General features: G+C 36.7%; 1 protein-coding gene across 1 annotated transcript in view; it reads left to right on the top strand.

The window, feature by feature from the left end:
- Positions 1–12,251, top strand: part of LOC149778424 (uncharacterized) — a 166,654-nt gene extending 154,403 nt beyond the window's left edge. The window contains exon 13 of the mRNA XM_089939250.1: positions 11,964–12,251. Coding sequence (XP_089795376.1) covers positions 11,964–12,147 — 184 coding nt within the window. The 3' untranslated portion in view covers positions 12,148–12,251. The remainder of the gene's footprint in view (positions 1–11,963) is intronic.
- The last annotated feature ends 13,739 nt before the right edge of the window (positions 12,252–25,990 follow it).

Genomic DNA, 25,990 nt, shown 5'->3' with positions numbered 1-25,990 from the left:
TTTTTTTCGTACTGTATCATTGTCAATAACATAGCCAGTAGTTTCTGTTAATCCTTGTGATCAATTAATCGTCATTGCGTATCCCAGCGTCCACTGAGTCTTTTTCCGTAGTTAAAGTGTTCTCAACAACATAGACAGCAACTAAGACAATATCATTTAATACAAGATTTTGTTTTTCTGATGATCCTGGTATATCAACGTCAATATTCTGCCGTCGCGTATCTGCTGGTCAAAAACACAATGGTACGGGTAGATTTGAACTTTTTTTCTTTATGTGACAAATATAATTGTTGTTGAAGGGTATAACGAACTATCTTTCTACTTGCAAATATCAAATCATCTGGTCTCCATAAATTCCAAAAAGTGTTTATAGGAGTTTCTGAAATTGTGTCACGCATTATTTCACATTGAATTTTATTCGTTTGTAGTCTGATTAATTTCTTAAACTCTCTAAATTCTGGATTAAATGCTCTATGATCATCAGTTATTTCTTCATAATACTCTACAAAATTCCTCAGCAATTTATGTGGAGACAATCCAACAAAAGGTGGTGATTTACCATGATCGCCACACATTATTACAGCAGTATTTTTTGTCAATACCCAATCAATAAATATTTTTCATGTTTCTAATGAAACAGTGCATATTTCATCCCAAACAATAATCCTTGGAATATATTTGTCTTCCATTCGTTCAGGAGTCCATTTATCTCCTTTCCATCGAAAGAAGTTATGATAAGTGCATGATTTAATATTTCTTTCTCTCATTGCACTTGCGAGTCTGTGTGTATATGTTATACAAATATTTCTGTACAACGGTCCAAGAATAATTCGATCACACAAGTTGTTTTACCACAACTACCAGGCCTATTGAGTTAAACTGTTTTATGTCTAGCTACAGGATGAAATACATATGGTGCTGATGACACTTTTGTTGCTTTATATTTTTGGTAATAAATACCCTTAATTTCAACGTCGGCGGATTCAGAATAATTAAGTCTACTTTATTCTTTTATTCTTCACTTACCCCATGAAGCATAAGTGCCGATATGTAGTTGCTCTACCATTCCTGTATTTTTTATTGATATACAATGATTCCATAGCAACTATGACAGCAAACTCAGAAACTCTATATATCACTGATAATAGATTTATGGAAACGTACGCGAGCATTGAAGATCTTAAATGAGTAAACTGCGGTGACTCACCATAAATATAACTCACAATTGTACCTAATTTATTTCCGTCTGATATATTAATATTACTTCCACTTATAAACGTATTTCTTTCTTTTCGTTGCATCAGCAGTCATAAAATCTAGTTCAGCATCGTCTATAATCAATCTTGTACAATGTCGTTTATGATCATATGATCCTCCTTGGGTGAATTTACCGACTATTTCCTGCCAAGATCTTTTGCGATTTTATTCTCAAAATCAGTTATGTCAGGATTTTCATCATCACAATAGTTCTTTTGTTGTGGTAAACAAACTTCTTTCTGCGGACGATATGATATAATTACTTCACTTACTGTTAACAATAATAGTATTTTTACATCGAGCATATACCGTAATAATACTGTTGGTGCACATATTGTTTCTGCAAAATGTTTGCCAAACAGGAAATAATAAATCGGATGAAGATTTTCAGCAAACTTAAATAACTCGTTACAAGTGAATCCAGTCAAATCAAAATCTGGTAATGATCCATTTATCCATACCCTGGTCATTTCATGTGTGGGATGTCCAAATCGCTCAAAATACTTAGAACACTCTCCCATACGAAGAAAACTTCCCGGATAACATGCAATCATATCAACCGAAATAACATCCCTATAATCGTATACAGTATTCCATAATCCACCGTGTCCGTATTCGACACAGCTGCGTTGTATTTTTTCAAGAAAATACAATCGTGTTGGTTTCCACGAATTTTCTCTCAAGCAAAATGAGCAGCAACTTACGGAACAGTAAAACAATTACTCAGTAATTGTTCAGTCCTAACATCGTGAGGATCATGGGTATATTTCAACGCAAGATTTTTCATTTCTTCATGGAGAGATTCCATACGATAAATAACACCATTAGGCCGTACAAACTGATCATAATTTCCATTATCTAAACCTTGAAATAACCATACTGATACAGGATCATTTTTACTTATTTCATTAATAAAATCAAACATATCTCCCTGGTAAAATTTAACAGTTCGATTTCGTGGAAATATTGTTACTGCATTGGTCCACGCATGCGCATTATGATCAATAATTTCAATCAAAGCTCCTTTCGATTTACACTTTGATTCCTATAAAATCTCTCCGGTTATTGTTCTTATTTTTATTGAGAATCTTAGTTTCTTTCCTAACTCAACAACGTCTTTGACATATGCTCCAGTATCTTCAACTATTTCTCCCCAATCGTTTATTATTTTACGTCTTTTATCCGTTAAACCATTTCCACGTATCACATTTGTAAAATGTTCCGTTACTCGTTCGGCTACACAATTTATTTATGAAAATTTCATCGGTTTCAGATCATTAACTCTGGGGTTTTCATTTATCAAATAAATAACATAAATAACCGCGGTTACAGGATACGCTCTTTCATAAAACGGTTTATCAATGCCAGTCAGCATTTGGTTTGGAATTTTTACTTAATACGGCAAATTTTTTCATTATGAAGGACATGGTCACGTTTGTCACTGATAATCCAAGTATTGTTTGTTTCTGCTAATACAATTAATTTTACTCTGAAAAAAATATCTTCGATTGTTGAGATTATTAATAATCGTTGCCGCTCGATTGTCGTTCAATGTAGCGTCGACACCATCGGTGTTGCGTGTGAGTTTGAACGTTCACAACACATGAGATGCACCATCCTTGCTATATTCTTCTTTGGCTTTATGAATAAAATTAATCAAACTTTTACTCGTCGGATCAACCAGAGCTTGCATCGGTAAGTCGAGGGATATTCTGTCAATATTAAATTTTATCTTTAGAAAGCTTATCCTTAGATAATCTCTCAAATTCGTTCATATTATAATTAAGACAAGTGTTTAAATTGAAATACTGTATTCATATAATTACATATCTATAAAATGATTCAAACAAGGAGCAAATGCAAGTGGCTAGCCATATGTTCTGCAACTTCTTGTGGCAAATCTTGTGTAAAAGAATTATGCGGATATCATTCACAAAGCGTACGTCACGGAAGTTTAGGACCAAAATTGCGTTTGAAATGTGGTGTTGGGGCTAGAGAAAACACGCAGTTATGTGTGCAATGTTGTGGCAAAAACTACAGAGAACTCAAACGATACTATAATTAAAAGATAACAACGACAATAATTACAAGTCATAAAGAAATGCAAAAAATTATCTAGCTAGATTTTCAAAATAATGATTTAGACAAATAATCATTTAAACGAATGATATTATTATATATAATGGAACAAAAAGAATTTATGAGACATCACATCATCCAAGATTATAAGGCATCTTGTGATGGTATCATTAGACACTGTCGACTAGAAAGACCTTTTGTCCGTTATGTTAATACGTTTTGTTATTTAAGATTTACAGGTGGGATTAAAAGATATTTCTTTCATAATTTTTTTTCGAGTGTTTCAACGGATTAATCGAAGACGGTCTTGTGATCAATCATATTGACGGACAAAAACTCAATAACTCTTTATGCAATTTGCGAGCTATGACACAGAGCCAAAATTGTCGAGCAGGTAATACTGGTAGATATTAAACAATTGGGAAAAAACCGATTATATCTATAAATACGGAGACTGGTTACGAAATGATATTTTAATCAATAAATGCAACTGGAAAATATTTCGATATTTGCATGCGCTCGGTTCAGTGCGTCGCAGAAAATATAACCAAAATCAGCTTTTTCAAAGAAATATAAGAAAAAAAATTACATTTCTGCATTGTTGAAGGGAGATAAGTCTGTCTCTCTCCTGTAGAGTAATTAAGTAGTTATATCGACAATATTACTATTTATATAACTTTTTGTGTCATCATACTCATTGCTAGAATAATTACTGATAGAACAATTGTTTGATTAACATAAAGCTTATGTCGTCCGTGGAGATACTTCCATTTTCATTTAAAAAAAATATAATTAAGGACGTTTCCCCAGTCGTTACAGTGAATTTATCAATCTGGGACTTATATCGTTAGTATGATAAGTATATCACAATAACATTTCAGTATTGCTGAAGGGAGATAACTCTGTCAAGCTAAGCTCTCTACGGCAGAGTAATTCAGTAGTTATTTCGTTTACCGTCTTTGTTGAGAAATATAATTTAAAAATATATACTATATATAATGAATTACGAAACTATTAATGATCTTATTTCTGCAATAAAAAAAGAAAAACATTTTCGGCATAAAAATTCAACTTGTTCCAGAAAAAAATTATGTCTGATTTTGAATCACTGCAAACACGAACATTTGAAGATAGATATACACTACTAGCAGCGGATAGGTTCATAAAGATTATCGAGCAAGCTATGTTACAATCTTTAGCTGCTGTAAAAGATACAGAAATTAAAAAATTTGTATCCCTCTCAAGCGTGATCGAAAAAATTCGATTATAATTAGCTAACGAATAGGAAACAAACAAAATTATTAACACGCTCGTGAGGCAGTTAAAACAGTTTATGTCAGATCGTGAAAGCGAAAGTGCTGTTGCTAGTGAAAGTGAAAGTGAACGTAGTGAAAGTATTGACGTCACTGATGAAAATCTACTGGCCTAAGTGGTTAGAGCACTTGCCTTCAGATGTGGGGGGGAGGGTTTTGTAAGTTCGAATCCTCACTGTGTCTACCAAAGACTTATAAAAATGGTACCAGCAGCTGCCTGGCTTGGCACTCAGCTTTAAGAGGTTAGTGTTAGGACTCTTTTTGACTGAAAAATTGTTAACGCTATGTTAAGACTCCAAAGAGCAGACACACTGTCCAGTGAGTTTAAAACAATCTGTACACAAATGTGGGCAAAAATGTTATGGATGCGTATCCTCAACTAAATGTTTTTAAGTTGTGAAAACCAGAAGAACAAAAAGTTATGGAAGAAATTGATCGAATATACTGGTTTGTAATTATCAGTTAGAATTAATTACCATGTAATGTTTCTCCAATACTCATTGGAAGTTAAACAGCCAAAAAACACATGGTGTTTTGAGTAAGGTGCACAAAAACCTTGATGTTTAATCATATGCTTACATTTCCTAAATCCCATGACAGATTTTCTTGCATTGAATGAAGTTTGGGAGATGACAATTCAGTGAAATTCGTGGTTAATTATCCTCTCACACTTATTCTACCTGAGAAATAAAATGAAAATAATTTGCCTTGTACAATTTTTTTAGTTTATGTAATATACCCAACAATCTGAGGAATTTGACAATATGTTTTAAACTGATGAAATTTAATGCAGGAATGCGCATAATTCAGAATCTGATCTGTATAACACGTGATTATAATAATGTTTTCGCCAAAGTTCATTTAATTGTTCCTGCGTCAACAAAACGTCTTCGTTGCCGTATTCATCAATAATTATATTAATACTAAATTGTTCTGTATTGACTGGGGACTGTGTCATTATTGTTCTGATGGTGTTTTCAAGTACATCCTCTTTGTCGTGTTTGAAAACTCTCACATGTTGGTACATTATATAATACCTCTTGATTAAACAACTAATTGTAGAACACTCTACATGATCAAACATCGTTACGATTTTACGTATAGATTAATATTCAGATTTTCATTTCTTTAATCAACTAATTGTCTTGATTGGTCACTAAGTCTGAAATGTATTCTTGACTATAAATTACTTTGACATCGTAGATAAACCGGATTGATCGGTTCTTGTACAATCAAATATCCAGGAGGTACTTGAGGTGTAAAAGTATATAAAATATATCCCTGCTGGGCCTGACTAGATTTTTCAAGATCTATCTGATAACTACCATCAATTGCATCACATAGAAGATTGACTGCATTCGTTGATCTTATATTTACAATTCCTGATGAAATATGTTTGCTGCGACCATATGAATCATTATTATGTTTGAGAAGATATGCTGGTGGGGTTATTTTTCTCAATGACTCAACGATTTTAGGAAAATTTTCATTGATAATATTATTGAGTGATAGTATTAGTTCGTCGGTGTTAAATCCTGGTAATATAAAATTTAGTAAATTTGATTCGGCTATTTTATAATGATCAATGTATAGTTATCTGATGTTTGTTATTTCTTTTCCTTTTCCTATTATATCATAATTACTGTCATTCATTACCACAACAATAGCTTGACTATCATATTTAAGGTCTGAAACAATTTGATTTAAATTTTGTATTGTTTCAATGATGTTCTTCTTTAGATCGTTTTAGGATACTCCAGGATATAATTTTTAAATAATTGCACTAATGTCGAGGACATAGTTATATGTTCAGTTTTTATTTCATCGGCCACTGATCTGAATTTTTTTTATAAACAATTTCAGTGTAAGTTTTTCTATCAACATCAGTTTTTGAAAACGGTGTTATAGGAAATATTCTCCCATCGGGAAGTTTAATACGATTTTTTTGAAAGTGACCCATGACCATGTATTTCAATATTCTGGATTTGTTACAAAAATGTACGTTAGTGGAAAAATCATCTCGTTAAGGTTCCGGTAGTACTTTATACTCTGATATTTTTTCAGGCCAACCTAACGTAGATCTAATTGATGATTGATAAATATCCACAACGTAATCTGGAGAATATATTTCAATTGCAGATAATACACTTGTTTCATGAACTGTTATAGTTATTTTATATTCTTTTCCGATTATAGATTGTATTCCATGTTGGAATTTATCATTGATTTGTTCAATCTAATAATACCTGTAGGAATAGCGTGATATCGTCGTTACTTTTATTTGCAAATACAAGTGAATTATTCGCCTGTAATCCACCAGATGATTTTGATCTGATATTTGGCCAACTGTGATATACTCGTAATTGTGCTAGTGCGATTTCTTTCACTGGAATTGCAGTTCGAAAGTTAAGCAAAAATTCTAGATTAGTTGAGATCACTGATATCATTGTAGTTTTTGACGGAGTTATGTTCGTTACATTTTGTTGAAGTAGTTCGCCTGACGACGTCAATGGAGTTGACATTCTTATTTAAATCCTGATTTTTTAAATCAGTCACAGTCACTGCTTCTTCATAAATTTTGATCATATCATTGAACTCACAATCCGATATGTTTCCATCACTAAGGCTTGTTGATAATAACAAGCATAATTTGGAGTATGCCAGCGTTGCTGTGTGTGATTTAATCATGCATTATTGTGTTCACGTAATTTATAAATTCTTTTGGTGGAGCCAACCCATACGAATCGAAATAAACAATTCCACGTGGATCAATTGCGTATTCCACCCAGTGAGATCCTGGACCAGAACTATTATCGAGATTAATAATGCATGTTTCAACATTGTTTGGTTTGAAATGTAACTGATCACGCATAAAAAAAACACCTCTAAAAGTTTTGATATTTAATTGTTTAGCAACATCAAGTAAATCAAATTTTGACATTGGAAGAATTAACGAAGTGTTCCTGGAAATCTCAGACCTTTTCCGTACCGATATGGGGTTCGTGGTAATCTTAGGCCTTTCCCCTTTTTTAAATCCCTGTCCTGTTGCCTTCTTTTATGCCATTCCAGTGGCGGTTCCAACAGCACCAAGTGCAGCTGCTTTTGCTACAGCTGGCGCTTTAGAGGCTATTAACGCTGGTATATCTGCATGAAGTGGAAATATACCGCCTGTTTTAACTGATTTTTTAAAGGAACTCGGAGAAAGATGAAGTTGAACTCCGGTTTTTGATTCTAAAGCCTTATTAAAATGTTTCAGTTGAGTCTTGGTTAATGATAATTTGTTTGGACCGCCACTAGAAATTTGATCTTATTTCAGTCTTATTTTTGTTCCGCATTAACCTTTTTAACCTAACCGGAAGTCAGAGTGACATTAACGTGACTATATGACATTTTTATAATATGATGAGTGATTTAATTACATGTTTTCTACTGGTGCGTCAGTAACTCGGATTCGTCCACCAACACCTTCAAATAACATTTATTTGTCGCTGAGTATTACAGCTTTTGCTATTTAGCCACCAGCGGGTAGTCGAGCTACACGAGCTAGGAAGTGTATATCAATGACTGATTGCCTGAATAAATCTAAATGTTCCAAAGAAAAGTAAGTAATAGATCGGATATAATGTTGTGAAATCCCTCATAGATATTTGTACACAAGTATCTATATTTTGACAACGCCCCATAAATGTGATCAATCGATGATAAACACGTGCAACAAGATTTTGTTCAAAATTAAACTAAACTTCTTCAGATGGTTCTAGATGTCCGTTTATCCTCAAAGCAACTTCAGAAACTTCAAGTGTGTCAAATACCATTGGATTTCGTTCCTGTGAATCTATTCTAGAATTTTCCTGAAATGCGATGAATATATGTCGTGGTATAGAAATTCCTTGCTGTGATGCTATTTGCCATGTGAATAACTCACCGCATTGCTTTGAACGCTATCTGTAGTCATTGTCAACCATGATAACAATGATTTACCATCTGAATTCATAAAAGCAAGTAGTTTTCCTTCTTCAGCAAGCGATATAGTCATTACTGGCATCCTCAACGACAGTTTTGTTAATATTACTTTACCAGCATCAACTGCGTTGAGTCGCCAGATTTCATCATTGTCAGTGGCTTTTCTCACAAGTACCACATTGTGTTTAGCGCCAAGTATAACTTTTCTAACATTTCTACAAAATCGCAAGATATGTGATACTGGAATTGCGCATGAGAAATTTTCGTCGTCACTTAACAGTGATTTGTGTGTTTCAAATCCTATGTTGAAATTGTCATTAATCGATGCAGCTGCGTCCCCAGCTGCGTTTAGTACAACGTTTTTACTCTCGGGTTGATCAGTGGTATCCTTTGTAAACATCACTGACGGACCAGCTGACCACGACTAATCATTGTTGAATCTTGCCAGACCCAATATCGTCGTCGCAATATCAACATTTTCGAGACATGATCCAATATTTTTTCCGTCAATCATGCATACGGAACTGTTAAATAATGCCATAATACCATTATAAACAAAACCAGGTCGATCTAAAAGTCCGTATGCTGTATTATCTGCTTTTAAAAGTCTACCTTCTACTTCCGTAAATGCTTTGGCGGGTAAGAAATATATACTTGTATCTTGAACCTGTTATTCGACTCTCCCTCGTCGTTAGGTAGACGTGTGTCATAAAAAAAAATTGATTATCACGGATCGATTCATCTTTGAGAACTGGTCGTCCCTATCGAATGCTGCGTCAGATATACGCTTGAACATTTTATTATAATCGTGATCGTCTAACACGAAGACCAATTGCTGCTATCAGACTAGCAGTTATATTTTTTCTTTTTCTGACTGGGGTATATAGCCAACTCTGTTAATTTTTTATTTGCAGTTTGATTTATTATTTTACTGAGATTTGCAGTCATAACTTCAGTGCTGGGTAATTTTATTGGCTGTGGTTTTCTTCGTAATAATCGCGCTAATCTTTCTTTGATTGCGAGAATGCCTTACCGGCAACATTACCAACTGCGCTAGGAATTTGTTGAAGAACAAAATCAATAGATTTCATTCCTAGTTGTTTTTAAATCGGTATTGCTTTTATGGTTATTCTATGAAAAATAAGTTTTGAACAACATCACCGAGTTCATCTCCGTAAATCGCTTTGTTATTCGGTAATCGTGATTTTACCACCCTGACCAGAGTCGGTCTACGTTGAACATAATGTATAATCATTTTTAAATTACATGCTGAATAATTAATTGTTCTCAGTCGCTTTAATACTCATAGACAATTTCGTTAATAAAAGAATGATAAATGTGGCGATCCATAACACTGCCTATAAATAATCTTCCACAAATATAAGATATTTCATTAATAATTTCTGGAGAATTATTTCCTGCGCGTTATCCTCAGATCAGAATTTTTACTCGGTCAACATCGGCAAGAATACTGTCAGGACAAGTAATAAAATCACTTCCTTGAGTAGAAAAATCACGTCCGGTTGCTCCTTCTTCCTCACTTACTTTTATATCTGCTTCCTTCTCCCATTTTCCTGAGACTGATTTCCATTTTCCTTCTTTCTTACTTGATGAAGAACGTAATTCCTTCCTTCGTCTAATTTCTTCAAATTCCAGATGTTCTTCTTCTCTTCGTTTCCTTTCTTGTTCAACCTCCTTAAGTTTCGACCTCATTTCCATCTCTCTTTGTTTCCTTTCAGTTTTTGCTTTTTCAAGTTGCAACTTCATTTCTTCTTTTGTCTCTTTTCCAGCATTGATCGTCTAATGCGCTCATTTACTGCCTGGTTTAAAATGTTAAAATTATTACCATCTTCCTCAGATCTGATGTTTGGAGTATCAGTAGCGATGCGATATACATCTCTTCTCCAATCAGCAGCTTTTAAAGTTTTAATATATTTGGGTTTTACATACTCATCTCTATTATAATATCCAAACGCAGTAATATCAATTATTTGGTTTGGGACTTTAATAGCGACAGTACCTTCGAGCATGAATTCATCTGTAATGTAATTTCTACCTCTTGGTAGAAGTTGTGGTTCTTTAGTTTGTGGTTGAGGGCGTTGCTGGTGTTGTGGTTGAGCTGCCTCAAGACGGCCAGCAATATCAACAGGCAATGTTTCAGGAGCTTTTGTATTGTCTCAGTTGCTGTAACAATTTTCTGGGTTGATTCGACAATTGGTTTAAATAATTGTTCTGTACCTTCTGCATATTCAACTGTGCTTCTTGCGTTCATGAAGTTTTCGTCTGACAGAATCACGGAGGGGTAGAAATTTCTTAATTGCTTATAATCTTTCTCTAGCTAATCTAGCAGTATAAGACTCCATAGCTGGTGCCATTATTGATGTATTAATGATCCAATTATAGCAGCTGAGAGGGTGCGATCTCAGTAAAACGTCCTGTGGGTAAACACGCGCGCATACAAATTTAGAAAAACACTAACGACAAACAAAAAAAAAAACTAACCCAATTAGAGAAACTCATTGTAAATTAAACACTTCGGTTAAGCGTTATTACGCTTATATTTTTTATTTTCGTAGGAAGCTTTATTTTTCAAAAATGACGTTTCAGCATAAAGTCTATTCAACCTTCATGCCGCGGAAGATCAAAAAACGAGAGTTTCTCTGATTCGTTTAGCGTTACTTGATCTTCAAAATAATGTCTATTCTGGTGCTGGATTTGAGTCTACAATAGATAGATAAGAAAGCATTGCGCATTTTATTTTCAATGGTCATTTAAACTACAGTCAGATTGCTTATTCTTGCCCTCTAGTTCATCAAGCATATAAATCTTCATCTTTAGTTTCTTTAATTTGCAAAATTTTATCTAAATATATATTTCACTACATAATAATTGCTATAACGTGTATATTTGTGTATGTGTGTAAAATTATATAGTGTTTGTATGCATGGAAAATACATCATATCAATAAAAAATAATATGTGAAGAACTAAAAAAATTATTTGTATTTTATACTAATCTTTCTCGTTTCATGTCCAGTTTTTAATGTGTCCATTATGACAATGTTTCCCTCTAAGCATTTGTCAATCGTTGATATTTAGTGTTTGGAACGATATTTTCAAACATCGCTGTTAGATCATTGTTATCAAACGAAGAGCTGGCAAACTGTTACAGAGGTGGATAGTATTTACTGCTGTGCTTGCATGGGATACGAGGTTGTTTCAACCAGTTTAAACCAACTGACCGTGTTAGCTCGTTATGACATTTACTACTAAAATGGCCCCTTTTCTCGGCTCCACTGAACACGTATACACATACATTCTGGACTAAGAAATTTTTTAAATTGTAATTCAGGTGCGTCTCTTTTGATGATTGCTACAGCAACTGGTGGCAGGGATCATCGGACGAAGAGAAGTGTCAGAATTTCATACCAGACAAGAGCCTGACTGCCAAGTTTCAGTGTTCTTTCTGTTGCATCGAGGACAAGTGCAACGAGGATCTCAAACCCCCAAGGGCAACGCTGTATCAGGATAGTTAAATGTTTTCTGGAGTGATTTCAATTCATTAAATTGTATATTGTGTTCCAATTAAGGAAAATGTTAATAATCTGAATAATTATATGGACTATCTTTATCCACAGTATTACTTTGTTGTTGTTTTTTTAACTTTCGTTAATAAAATGGACACTTGAACCAATCATTATAACACTAGTAAACAAAAGTGGAGGTGCTACATATGGTTATTTGACATGGCTGAACTAATACTGAAGCAAAGTGGCTCTCGTTACATGGTAGAATCCACTCACCACTTTCATTTTATCACCTTTGAGACTGGAAAAATGGTTCTAGCAGCCTCCTCACTTGAAGCTCATCATTAGGAGGTTAGTTCTGGGACTGGTCGGCTTGGTATCAGGATAAAGTGACTGTGTGGGACATCAGACTACATGTCTGCGGAATGATGGCCCAGTGCTAAACATTACTGTAAACTGTCACTGCAGACATCATAGCGATATAACTGAACTGTTTTTAATCTGCGTTAAAAATCCAACACACGCACCACCATCTGCACACACACAGAGTTTACAACCTTTGAATCTAGAAAGTATTCAAGGTGCTACAAAGTACAAAGGATGGTCGTTCTTCCTCAAAGCCTGATGCTATCTGTATTCACACGTGTTCCTTCATCACAGTCATCACACCTAGGAAACTGAGATGGACTGACGGAAACCGTTCTGCATGAATAAACCACATGTGAAGCAGCAGTGAAGGTGAACAGGCCGTTTTCAAAGTGTTTATTTTTTTAAATGTGGCGACTCTAATAGCTTCCTTAGGAAATCTGTTTATCATTGATAATAAGTTTATCGAAACATACGCTAACATCGAAGATCTTAAATAAGTGAATCGCCATCACTGTAGCTCACAATCGTTCCTAGTTTGGTTGCATTTGATAGATTAACATTGCTTCGATATGCAAATATATGTTTCTCTGATGTATCAGCACTTATGAAATCGAGTTCACCATCGCCAGTGATTAATCTTGTGAAATGCCGTGTATGATCATATGATGCTTCTCGTGTAAATTTCCCAATTATTTATCTGCCCAACTCTTTTACAAATGCATTTTGATTATGGTCATTATTAGAAGGTTTTGGTAGCCAGAGTTGTTTTTGTGAACGATACCATATTACTGCTTCACTCACGGTTAAATATATCAATATATTTGCATCAAGCATATATCGTAATAAAACTATTCGAGTCCAGCCACGTTTATTGAAACGACGAACAAACCAAACAGCGACAACCGGATGAAGGTTTTAGGTGCAAACTCAAATGACACAATACATGCGAATCCAATTATGTCAAACTCTGGCAAGGGTTCATTTATCGCAACTCGAGTCATCTCATGTGTTGGTTGTCCAAATCTTTTAAAATACTCAGGACACTCTCCCATTCCAAGAAAACGTCCAGGATAATATTCAACCATATCAACTGAGATAGCATCCTTATAATCGTATTTAGCATTCCCCTATCCGCCGTGTCAGTAGTCGACACAACTGCGTTCTCACGAAATTCCAACCGTGTTGGTCTCCATGAATTTTCGTCCTGAGCAAAGTGAGCAACAACTGAAGGACCGATGAAACAATTTCTGAGTAATCTTTCAATAATATTAGCATCGTTCGTGTATTTTAATGCAATCTCTGTCATCTTGCCATGAAGAGATTCTGTACGATAAATATATGCATTAGGCCATAAAAACTGATCATAATAGCCGTGATCGGAACTTTGAAACAACCACACGGATACAGGGTCACTCTTACTGATATTTCTGATAAAATCAAACATACTATCGTCATAAAATTTGACAGTTCAAGTTCGTGAAAATAATGTTACCTCCGACATCCAAGCGTGAGCTTTATGATCAACGATCTCTATAGAAGCTACGATTAATTTATATTTCGATTCGTGCAAAAATCTCGCCGCTAAGTGTCTTCACCATTATTGGAAATTTAATTTTTTCCCAAATCAGCAACGTATTTGATCGTAGCTCCATTGTCTTTAACGCGCTCGGTCCAAACGAAATTACAGCAGATAGGAACAACAGAACCGACAATATACCACCTGGCGCTTAAGGGACATTCAAACACAAACATTTTATTGGCAAAAAGATTAGCATATCTTTCAAGAGGTCTGTTGGCTCTGGAAAGGGACATTTTTAATTTTATTCTAGTGCCCACACCTCCCTGGCCGAGCGCCACACAGACACAGCGTTGATTCCATCTATCTCCACCCCATGTATTGATGGAGATAGGGAATGCTAGGGGGGCCTGACTCGTTTAAGAGTCAAGATCATCTGTTTCAGAGACTCAGGGATAGGACAGTATAGGCAGTTTGTGCCCCATGAAATATTGTTTGGGAGAAATATCCCAAAGCTACTAGCTAAGAACATCATACAGTTTTGAGTCTATTAATCACTTTCATGTCCTAGGTGTTTGAAAATGTGTGTGCCTTTATGATTATACTAATAATTTTGTGTATTGAGTACAGATTACGTGGTTTAGGACTGCTGTCCCATTCCCTATGCAGTTTTGCAATAATTTTTTGTTTGTTTTATTATGCTAAATATTTCTTGCATGCTGAAGTCAAGTTGGACGGAATCAGCCCTTCTAGTGTTTGCTTCTCTTCTCTGTCCACACTTTCATTTTCAGTTACATATATATATATATATATATATATATATATATATATATATATATATATATATATATATATATATATATATATATATTGGATTTAAAATATTTAAGAGAGAGATTTACCTTTTTTAGAAGGTTTTCTCTGCTAGTGGAATTACCAGATCCCAGGGAGAGCAAAACTTGAGGGCATCGCTGATAATAACTTCTTTTTGTATGTTTGTGGACTGTATCCATTTCATGACTTCATTAACTGCACAGAATTCCACAATGTAAATAAAGCAGCCATCAGGTAGTCTTGCCGCCAGTGTGGTATTTTCTCCCAGAATCACCACTGATGCTACAGTTGATTGGATCAGATGTTTTTGAGCCAACTGTATAAATGTTTGTAAACCCTTTATACCTCGCATCCATTTCAGATAGATCTTTAACCCTTTGTTTGCAATGGTGGTTTCTGTTTCGGCTTATATTTAAGTGCATTTAGATTAGTTTTAGGGGTTTTGCATATTCATGGGAAAGGGGCATGGATTGTATGGTTTTCCCATCTGGTGTCATCGGGACCAATTTACGGCTCAAAAATTTGTTGCAGCTCTCAATTACAGACGTATTAGGGTGCGTCATATCATAAATTTATATACTGGTCTCGTGTGTAAATTTTTTGTTTTTGCTGTTGTTTATTTATAGTGTAGTCAGTTCTCTTCACTATGAATTTTACTTTTTAGAGAGAGTAATACCCTTATAGATTTCCCAGTGGATAGTTCTAAATCCCCGTTTATCAAGACTGACGAACCCATCACTTTGTGTCTGAAGCATGGATGCGAACAAATACATACCTTACACAAAATGCACACTATATAGAAGACGAAAGCACGGAAAAGAAATATTATAGAACGGTGCTGAAGGAAGCTATCTTTCAACATTTTAGAAACAAGCACGTTATACTACATCAAACAAACCCGTTATACTACAACAAACAAACACGTTATACTACAACAAACAAACACGTTATACTACAACAAACAAATACGTTATACTACAACAAACAAACACATTATACTTTATACACATATATTTAACACTCTTGTTGTTTTTTTCTTCAAACATACGAAGACAAACACATTTATATAAATACAAAACACACACTATCGCACAAGCCAGGGTAGGAAGTGTTTATACATACGCTACTATACCCTTTCAGACAAACTTTTGAGAAGAAAAGAATTCTTTCAGTTTCTAGAAAGACAAACATGTACAAGCACCAACACATACAAACACACTTTTTGGCAAACTGATTAGTCCTTTTTGTAGAGAGCTGGATAGCCATGAAAAGGGCTATTTTATTTTGGCAATTCCTCCTGGCTGTTTAATTTCTAGGAGGACGAACCCGTCCCACGGCAGGCTTTACCACAGGATACAGTTTAAGTAGTATAGTGTGGCACCTTAGAGACAACGGAAATTCCAGTCAAAAAATGTCCTGGGCACGTTTGGAGACAAAGTTTTTACGGACCCCCTTGGCACGTTTAGCGGCAAGGGAATTTAATATGGGGAATATTAGGCCTGTAGAGCGACAAGGGAAAGTGGAGTTATTGTATGGGGAAAATAGGAATGGAACAAGTGAGCTGACGACACGGTTATGAAGATTGGTAACAATGTAGCAAAGGGATGACCTCAATCGGACCAAACAGCGAGGAAAATACCTAGAACGCTTGGCGGGAACTGGACTGGCTGGACATAAGCATATAACACATACGATATACAGACATATATGGATGAACATAAAATACATATATGGTAAACAATAAATATCTTTTCGAGGCATAAGAGTGGACCTGAAAAGGGCCTTTGGGTTTCTTCTTGTTTGTTTTCTAATATCTTCTTTTTCTCAAACAACTTCTTATTTTCTGTCCTACAATCCTTTCATTTCTTTTATCTCCTGTTTCTTCTTCTCCTGTTTCTCCTCCTCCTCCTCTTTTTTCCTTTTGCCTTTTTCCTTTTTCTTCTTATTTTTTATTTTCTCATCCCACTCTCTCATCCTTTCTCTGTCCTCTTCGTCCTCCATGTCCTCCTTTACTTTTTCAGCTATTTATATCGTTTCTCCGTCTTCTTTACGTTGCTTGTCTCCATCTTGGCTCTGTGAATAGTATAGACACCATACTCCAATTTCATGATGAATTCATTCACCACCCTTAGATCGTATACACCTTGTTGACAATTCTTCATGACGTCAATCTGATTTGAAGCCATCTTCTTTGAGTATTCCGTGTAGAATTGCGCGAATGACGGACGCTTGACTTATTATTTGTCAAGCACGGACGTGAAGGAAAACAGCCTTTACGCTCACTTCACATATTATCTACTATCCAAACAAGCGTACGTTAAATCATAAAAACAACAAAATATACTATCCACACAAACGTACGCGAACGCATACAAATATATACACACGTACACATCACACAGAGGGAAGAAGAAATAACAAACCCAAAATATACTATCCATACAATGTACGCGAATGCACACACACACACAAACCACATACACACACACTACAGAGGGAAAAAGAAAAAAACAAACCAAAAATATATCATTCACACAGCGTACGCGAACGCACACGTACAAGCACACACAATATCACATCATCAAAAGAGTGAGTGACTATAATCACACTACTCACACTCATACCAATTGGCAACTTCAGTAGCCTCATTTCTAGAGATTTGGGTAGCCCTGAGAAGGGTTGTTTTTTTTTCAACTCCGGAAGCACCTGGTTAATGGTGACACCTCCCAGGCCAGGCACCACATACACAACGTCGGCTCCAGTCATTGTCCCTATTGACTGTAGTTGTTGGGAGTGCGGAGGCCGCTTGAGTGGCCTCATCATCCCAAACTTCAGCTTGTTGGATCTTGAAGACTTTCTCTGTCTTCTCCTGTGCCAGATCCGTGGATTTTGTGGTGTTCATGGCTGCCATCCCAGCTCCTCCTCCCAGTTTTCTTTCTGTGGGATCACGGCTTCTGGTACTGGTGGCAGAGGTTGTGGCTGTGGTTGTGGTAGCCAGACTGACGAGCGCTCTATTTATACGTGTCAAACATGGACGTGAAGGAAAACAATCCTGTTACCAACTTACAAGACCCATATTATCACAAAATCATGGAACGCGCAAACCTTAATGAAACACTCACTTTTTACTTACAAACGCTAACTACAAACGAAAGCAGGCATACTATATTTTGACAAGCTACGGAAACGAAGCGCTTAATGACACACTTCTATTTATTTTTGACATAAAAACAGAAATGAAGTACTTATAGACAAACTTCGTTTCTTTAACTTACTAACATACAACTGGCAATTAAACTAGTACGACTTTTCCAGAGTATTGGGGTAGTCCTTGAAAGGACTGTCTTTTCTGGACGGGGAGTTATATCAATCTTTTATCGTCTAAGATTTTGTCCCCGTCGGACGACAAGATTTCCCAAGGATAGGATCTGATTATACGAAAAGAGAATGAGAACTCTTTCGTGTCTACACGGTAATCGACAAATCCTGTCTGATTCCTGCTGTTGATGCTGCTGCTATCTCTCTCTCTCTTTCTCTCTTTGCTTCTTAAGTCTTACGTCTCCGTCCATTCTTCTTTCTCCTTTCTGATTTCCTCTCTGAAGAGCTCTTCTATCAGGTCTTTGGTTACTTTCAACATTCTGACATTCTCTGTCTCTTCAGGCATCGGTATCAGGGTTTGCCTGACACGATGTAAACTCACGTAAGCTTAATTCAGTTTGAATAGTCTTGTACACATCTTCATAGGAGGATTAGTCAACAATGAATGGTCAGACTGGAGACTCCCTCGCTTTAAATGGTTCAATATTTAGGGTCCGAACGCTGTGATTGTTTTTCAAATAACAAACTATATTTGACAAGTTTGGCAACGTTGTGAAGTGAAGCTAGACTTCCATTGATGGAAGTCATTTACACTACGTTTTCAAAAATAATGTAGTATCCCTAGGAATTAGTTATATTCACTAAATGCAAGGCAACAGTACTGGGAGACTGCATCACATCAAAGAAAGTCACAATAGAAATCCTTAAAAAAACAATGAAGAAATTCAGATAATCCAAACGAAGAGGAAATGTATATATTAGTCGAATGCACCACTTCAAATGGCAAAATACTCAGAAATCAAACAAATAAGGCCCTACAGAATAAATATTACAAGACACAAAGATATTAAGAATCAAAAACCAAGGTACGCTTGGTAAGGGTGAGTATCTTTGATAATTAGTTTCTTCTCAAGTACAAATCCACTTCGTTAAACAACGAATGCATAAATTTATTAACAGGAGCTAATTTGTCCTCAGCATCTAGATCGGTACCATCCGCATCGACAACTCTGAATTTCAAGTATAAGTAATTGTTGTTCAGATCGATGAAATATTCGGTATGTTCTTCGATTTCAAGGTTTCAAAAGTAACTAAGGTAGTCAAAGAAGAATTGGAATGAAATTATACCCACTCTGATTCTTGCATCGACGTCTTGGTAGGCGTCATTTCCAGTTCCAGTTGTGACTGGAACATTCGCCAGAATATCAGTGCCTCATGTTCTTAGTAATCAAAGACGTTTACTTTTCTGGCTGTTCATTTTTATACTTGCCCTTGTGGCGTGGAAGAGAAGGAATGTTTTGATCAGCAGCGTGCAGTGCATTTATATGGGTCTCTCGGCGACCCAAATGGTCGTTTCAAGTCTGAATCAACACATTTTTGTCCGCTCACACGAAGGGTTCCTTAGGGTTTTGTTTATCAATGATGACTCTTTGGAGAAATTAATTTCATTGCATCAAAGCGGCATCTTCAAAGCGGGCAATTTTCGAGTGACCATCGATTTGAAGATGGTAGTAACCGTACGAAAGGCGGATTTTAACACATCTAAACCATGTCCTCGTTGTCGAGCGGCCTCTTGGTACGCATGATACATTTCCTTACAAGTCGCAAGAGAATCGTTTTGGCAAGTTTGGTTTCATTGTGATTTTTCCTGCTGAGCATGGAATATATTGTCCCAGATCTCCTTTAATACCAATGCCGAAACTGTCAAAATACGACGTACTGACAGGCAAATAGTGAGGGTGTACAAATTTGCGGTAAATGTGATGCATGTTTCCATCCTTCTCTTAAGCAACGATGCTAGAATCCACTTTGACTGGAATGAGTCACAGTAACGGAGAGACTGTTTTTCCCATCACGTTGTACTTCACTACATCGGAATACACAAACATCAAATTTATTCTTTAGTTTAATTCGATAGTTTTACTTAATTACTTGAAACATTGCTTGTTGCTCTGGATTTTTTTGTTGGATTCCACCTAAAACAGAATAAACTTGGAGGCAATCGTTTAGACCAGAAGTTGAGCATTAAGATAACAACCTAAAGGAATTGTTTGGGTATAAGCAAATATTTTTAGGATTGTGGCATGATAGAGTGTTGTGGTCGTAAACCGTCGGATCGTTTTTGTCCACAATTTCTTGCATTTATTTGTTCATAATTTCGACCACAAAATTGTTTTCATTTTCGTTGATGTTTAGGTCTTGCGTCGCATGAATGATTGTTACCAAAGAGACTTTCCAATGTAATGCTAATGTTAAACACATTTATGAAACTGTCATTGGGTAAAGTTAAATAAAATTGGTTATTTATAATTCAATGGCTCTGCTTGCCGAGGTGTCACTCGATATCAAAAGAGTTTCAAAAGATTCCAAAAGAGGGTAATTGATGAGGTTGGCATCAGGGCTACCGTTTCTGCAACTCGTAGAATATTTCCAAGAAAGATTGGAAACAATGCAACCGATGTAAATGTAAAAATTCATCAGGAAGTACAAACTATGTCTCTTCTTCAGAATGTCCTATGCCGTCCAAATAGCGGTATGGATCTGATAATTTTCTGCTCTTGGGTAATCACGGTCCTAATACTAATGTTTCCCACCAGCAATTGCGCGATGACTTTAGAAAACCAGAGCCTTCCTTCGTTCTTTTCCACATGGTCTAGAGTGATTTGTTCGATGGAACAGTACTGTTCTTTGAACTTTTCTTGGTTTTCTGTGTAACATGGTCCACAATTATTTGTCTCCTTGCTGCTCCTGATCACACAATGCACCACAAAGATCTGGTATAAAAAGACGATTTGCGTTTTAGGCTCACGTTCTGCACACCACACCATCAGAGCTTTTGCAGATCTTGAAGAGAGGAACTCTGAGGATGAGTGGTAGCTCCTGTGTCTTACGACATGATGGTCATTTTTATACTCGATTATCTGCGAAACGGAAGTCCAAGAATCAAAACTCGGTTGTTATTCTTTCCAACGCACCCTCACTTCTTCGACTCAGCGTTTGCCTACTTTGCGTGTTCTTCGATCAAGAATGTTTTCGATACCGTACAGGTCTTCTTTTCTTGGCCACTCGTTGTATCTCGGGCAGATAAAACTTTCTTTTAACGCTTGCTCGTTCATGCCTTCCAATTTACAGACGGGGGTATAACGGACATGCACTTGTCCAGTGACAGGAAACAAGTATGTGGTCCATTTAGGTAAATAACTTTTGATGAAGGTACTGTTTGTTTTTCCAATGCGCACGAAATCTCTAGTCGTATACAGTCCGCATTTATTGGGGGCAGTTGTGGACTTACGAATAAGTGATCAAACACGCCTACTTCGTTTTTAGGTGTCACGTCTTCGGGTGCTCACGTGGACGAACTTGAGTGTGTTGATGTGTAAAATATTTTCACATTCGTTTGTATTAAGTGCATTCAAAACGTTACATTATACTGGCTATCCCTTTTTCTCAATTTGTTTTAAAAGATTGGTTAAGAAGGTATGTGTCTTGGTCTGTTTGCCATCAAAGATGGTAACGACCACTTTGTTTCAACACCAGCTTTAACACTCATACTAACTCATAGCTCATTTAAAAAGTCAAAAGCACGATCAAAGCGAATTTGGAAAGACGTTGATGAGAAAACAAACGATTTTAACCACAATTGTACTTTACCAAATGAGAGACGTCTACTAAATCGGTTTGCCATTTATGATTAATGCCCTCCACTTTAGTTTGACTTATCGAAAACTTTCGTCGATTGGGTTTGCGTAATGTGTACGTCGATTGCTCTTGTAGCCATCATCACCACTGACACCGCTGCTACTCTTCCTTTCGTTGGGTCAGGAGACTGCTTGAAGCATCCGGCGAGTCACAGGAGTAGGAACCAATGTGGTTGTGGTAAAAGGGTCACTTCTTGTTTGCTTTTTATCTTCACTTCTGTCTTCCCGTGTTTCTTCTAACTTCTGCCGAGGAAGGGGTCGACATCATCTTTATGACCCAGCTTGTATTTCTCCTCGTTGGGGAGTAGCAGAAGGTGTCAGCAATGACGCCACATTCTTACTTACCAGACAGGGGAGCAGGCGAAGTTTGAAACTTTTCTCGTGTATTCTCTTCTTCCTCTTGCATTCTGATGGCTCCGACTGTATTGAAAATTGTGGTGGTTTGCTTTTCATCATCGTCGTGAAATCTTTCAGCGTCGCTTCAACTGTTTCCTCTAAATCTTTCTGGTGAAGGAGTTGAACACGTTGAAAGACCTTAAAGTATTGTTGCGATTGCATTCTTGTTACTGTGACATCTCGAAGATATTAGGATTCATAGGTCAAAGAGGTGTCCGTTGCTCTTACCAATGATTAAATTTCATCCATCGTTTGTAGAGCACTAAAGTCATTCAATGAGATTTCAATGTACACGTATAAGGTCTGTCCGGACAAGGGGTTCATATCTTCTCATTATGCCATCTAAAAGGGGGCTAAGCAATCGATACTAACAATGTAGCTTACCCCAGGTTTTAAAATGACAGGTGTTTGGTTTGAATATCAATTCTTGGACTTGCCAGTTGTAAGACAGATCACTTCATGTTTGTCAAAAAAAGCGTTTGCTTTGATGAGGACGATGCCTTGAATCAATTGTCGTGCTGTGAACCTAAACCATTGTAAGGCTTCTTTGAAACTGGCTTCTAATAAATGGGAAAGAACTTCTTTTTCGTGACTGGTGCCGTAGATGGTACGAATATATTTGACTGTGAGATGAGATTGAAAAGAAGTCATGTCGACGAATGAGAAAAAAAGAGGAATAAGAGGTTTTATAGTTTTTTCATGTCGATGTGGACGTGTAAGCTACAGACCCTCCTTATTGGCACCAGTGGTGAAACAGACGGGTACGAATTCTCAAATATTCAGATGTAGTTGGTTTTAAATCGTCGAGTAAATAGGCACGAGGTGTTTGAGTGACGTCGTTGAGACTCATGGTGCGATGAGCTCGACAGTGTTGAAACAAATTTTGGGTAATGTGAATGATACCGGTATTACGATGATGCCCTATGCGTATAAACCAAAGTTTAATGTCTTCTTCAACTTCTCCTGACATTTAATTAAAGGTGACTATATGAGACTCGAGTCAGACACCACCCTATCGTCTTCGCGAGTAATGCCTTCGACAAAGACAATAGATTCTCCTTGACTTTCTTGAATAGGGTGAAAGCCGACTGCATCTCTTTGTAACACAACACAACGCACTTGGGCAGACGATCCATAAAATAGTATTTGTGTTTGATCATGAGTTTTACAAATTCGGTTTGGTCTGAACTACTCGGTCCAGAGAAAAACGTTAAAGGAATGGTGAAGATACAGCGCTATCAAACTCAGACAATCTAAGTTTTTGTCAATGACTTTGAGAGCAGATATAGAGGAAAAAGATATAGCCATAGCTGATGTGTTCAGAATTATAAGAATAACATTGATAACACAAAAGATTTTGTATTTTTCAGACCATTTTAATGGGTGTTAAAAACACTGACAATTATTAAAATACAAACATATCTAAGAAAAAGCAACTATGTACACCAATAAGATACAAATCAAAACGGCTAAAGGGGGATACAAAACAAGCCAATGTGCAACATAAGCGAACATTGTGTACCCCGGGATATCTAGGGATACGCTCAAATGTTCTTTTGCTCTGTCTTTAACATTTCCCCAAGATAGGTCTTTCATTTGCGACGATGTGGACGACATTACTGTCCTGAATATGTATTTCTTCTGTGGCAGGTTCTTTACTACTGTTTAACAGGGACGTGGATGTTATTCTCTTGTCTGGTTTTAGGTTCTCTTCTTTTTTGATTCGATTGCACAAATCTTTGGCATAATCGGCCACTTCTTTTGTCCAAGCATATAAATCAAAACGTTTCCACTCACATGCATCGTTTAAGTCGTGAATCTGTTCATGTAACCAACAAGCTATACACACTTCTTGTACAAATTGTTGGTTCGATATGGTTGAGAGTAGATAATTTCTCTTCTCTCGACTCCATGACAATGTGGTTTCTTAAGCAACATCGGATGAAAAGTAGCGTAAACAATTATATGATTTGGGTCCGACCAAATAAAGTCAGCGACAGTGCGGAGGCTATTGATCATGTTCCGGGTAAGCCGAGTCTTTCTGCTCCCATTCGTGAAGTGAACTGTAGCATGTGACTCTATCTCCTTTTGCCAAGTAGACAAATCCAAATCTGCCTAATTGTTTAGTGTATACCCATTCAGATAGTAAGACCATTTCCACTTGAACGGTTAAAATCATCTTCCAAAGTCGCAGTAGCCAGGCAAAGCGACAGACAACGTATATTTTTCTTTGAAGTGTGAAATTCGTTGAGGTGGTGGGAACATTCCAAGTTGTTAGCACATGCATTGATGGGATCAGTAGGGTGGTACACTCAAGGCATCAGGTTGACCATGAAAGCCAATAAAGAGGCATGGTGCACAACTGCTTTCGCTAGTAGAACGGTATAGTATACGAAGAGCATCACTTTCGCATTCGTATGGTGGTACATGCACGATATCATTTTTCATGGTAGTAGCTAGTAGAGAAGCGGCCGTGCCGTGCTACATAAATGATGTCCGCCATCGATGTGATCGCAAGGCACAGCATCGCGCTCCAGTTTATCACTGAACTTGAGTACATCACTTCTTCCATCTGTGTGAAATGATTCGTCTTTCTGGCTCTGAGTTTATAGTGGTAATAAAGAGTGGTTCTTGGACGTCTTCCCTTTATTATACTGGAGCTCGGCGTGTCGTACGGTAAAGTGTTGTGGTCGGGACGCCTCGCTGTTTCCTGGTGCACAGTTTGATATATTTTTCCAAAGGGAGACTGACGATTTGGTAATTTTCTAACCGTACAATTTGGTACGGCTCCAAAGTCGTCACGCGAAAGTGTCGATCCTCCACAGACTCTATAACATTCTTCAGCACGTCGAAGTTCACTACTTGACATGCTCGACAATTCATAGTCTATCCCTTGACTTTGCCATTGGTCTGCCTTGGTATTGGTAGCCATTATTTGAGGTACCACAGCTAGCAAAACTCATGATATTGTCTAATGGTTGCTCGTCTCTCTATGTTTCTATAACGGTTCCCTTCGTCTTCTGTGTGAGGTATCTCACGGCAATGAATACAACTGACACGTGCAATGTCAAAGTACAGGATTCATTCTCGTAAAAGATGTAAGACTTTCCCCTCATTTTAATCGAGTATAGGCTGTAAAGTAGGCTGCAATGATAACATTTAAAAATTCATCAGGAAGTACAAACTATGTCTCTTCTTCAGAATGTCATATGCCGTCCAAATAGCGGTGTGGATCTGATAATTTTCTCCTCTTGTGTAATCACTGTCCTAATACTAATGTTTCCCACCAGCAATTGCGCGATGAATTTAGAAAACCAGCGCCTTCCTTCGTTCTTTTCCACATGATCTAGAGTGATTTGTTCGATGAAACAGTACTGTTCTTTGAACTTTTCTTGGTTTTCTGGAGTCTGATACCCAAAGGGATAGCCGCTGATTTATTGTGCTAGTCTTAGAAATTTGTTGACGTAGCCATTGAGAATGATTTTCTGGAAGTTGTCATCCTTAGGGTAAATTTATGTATTGGGAAAATGGGAAATTTCGTAAACATTTAACAATATGAATCCCAGATCACGAGCGCGAAAATATTCCACGCTGACCAACGTTCCCGTAAAAATGCGTTCTTGCTCGATGTGTTAACATGGTTGGTCTTGGTTACATATTTTGGCACAAGTACAGCACAAAGGAAACATATGTTTTCCTTTGCAATGGTATGGTAAGATGT

Source organism: Sinohyriopsis cumingii, chromosome 17 (genome assembly GCF_028554795.1).
Source record: "Sinohyriopsis cumingii isolate HCF-2022 chromosome 17, ASM2855479v2, whole genome shotgun sequence".
Lineage (NCBI taxonomy): Eukaryota > Metazoa > Mollusca > Bivalvia > Unionida > Unionidae > Sinohyriopsis > Sinohyriopsis cumingii.
The sequence above is the reverse complement of the archived record's forward strand: the minus strand, read 5'-3'. Positions and strand labels throughout refer to the sequence as shown.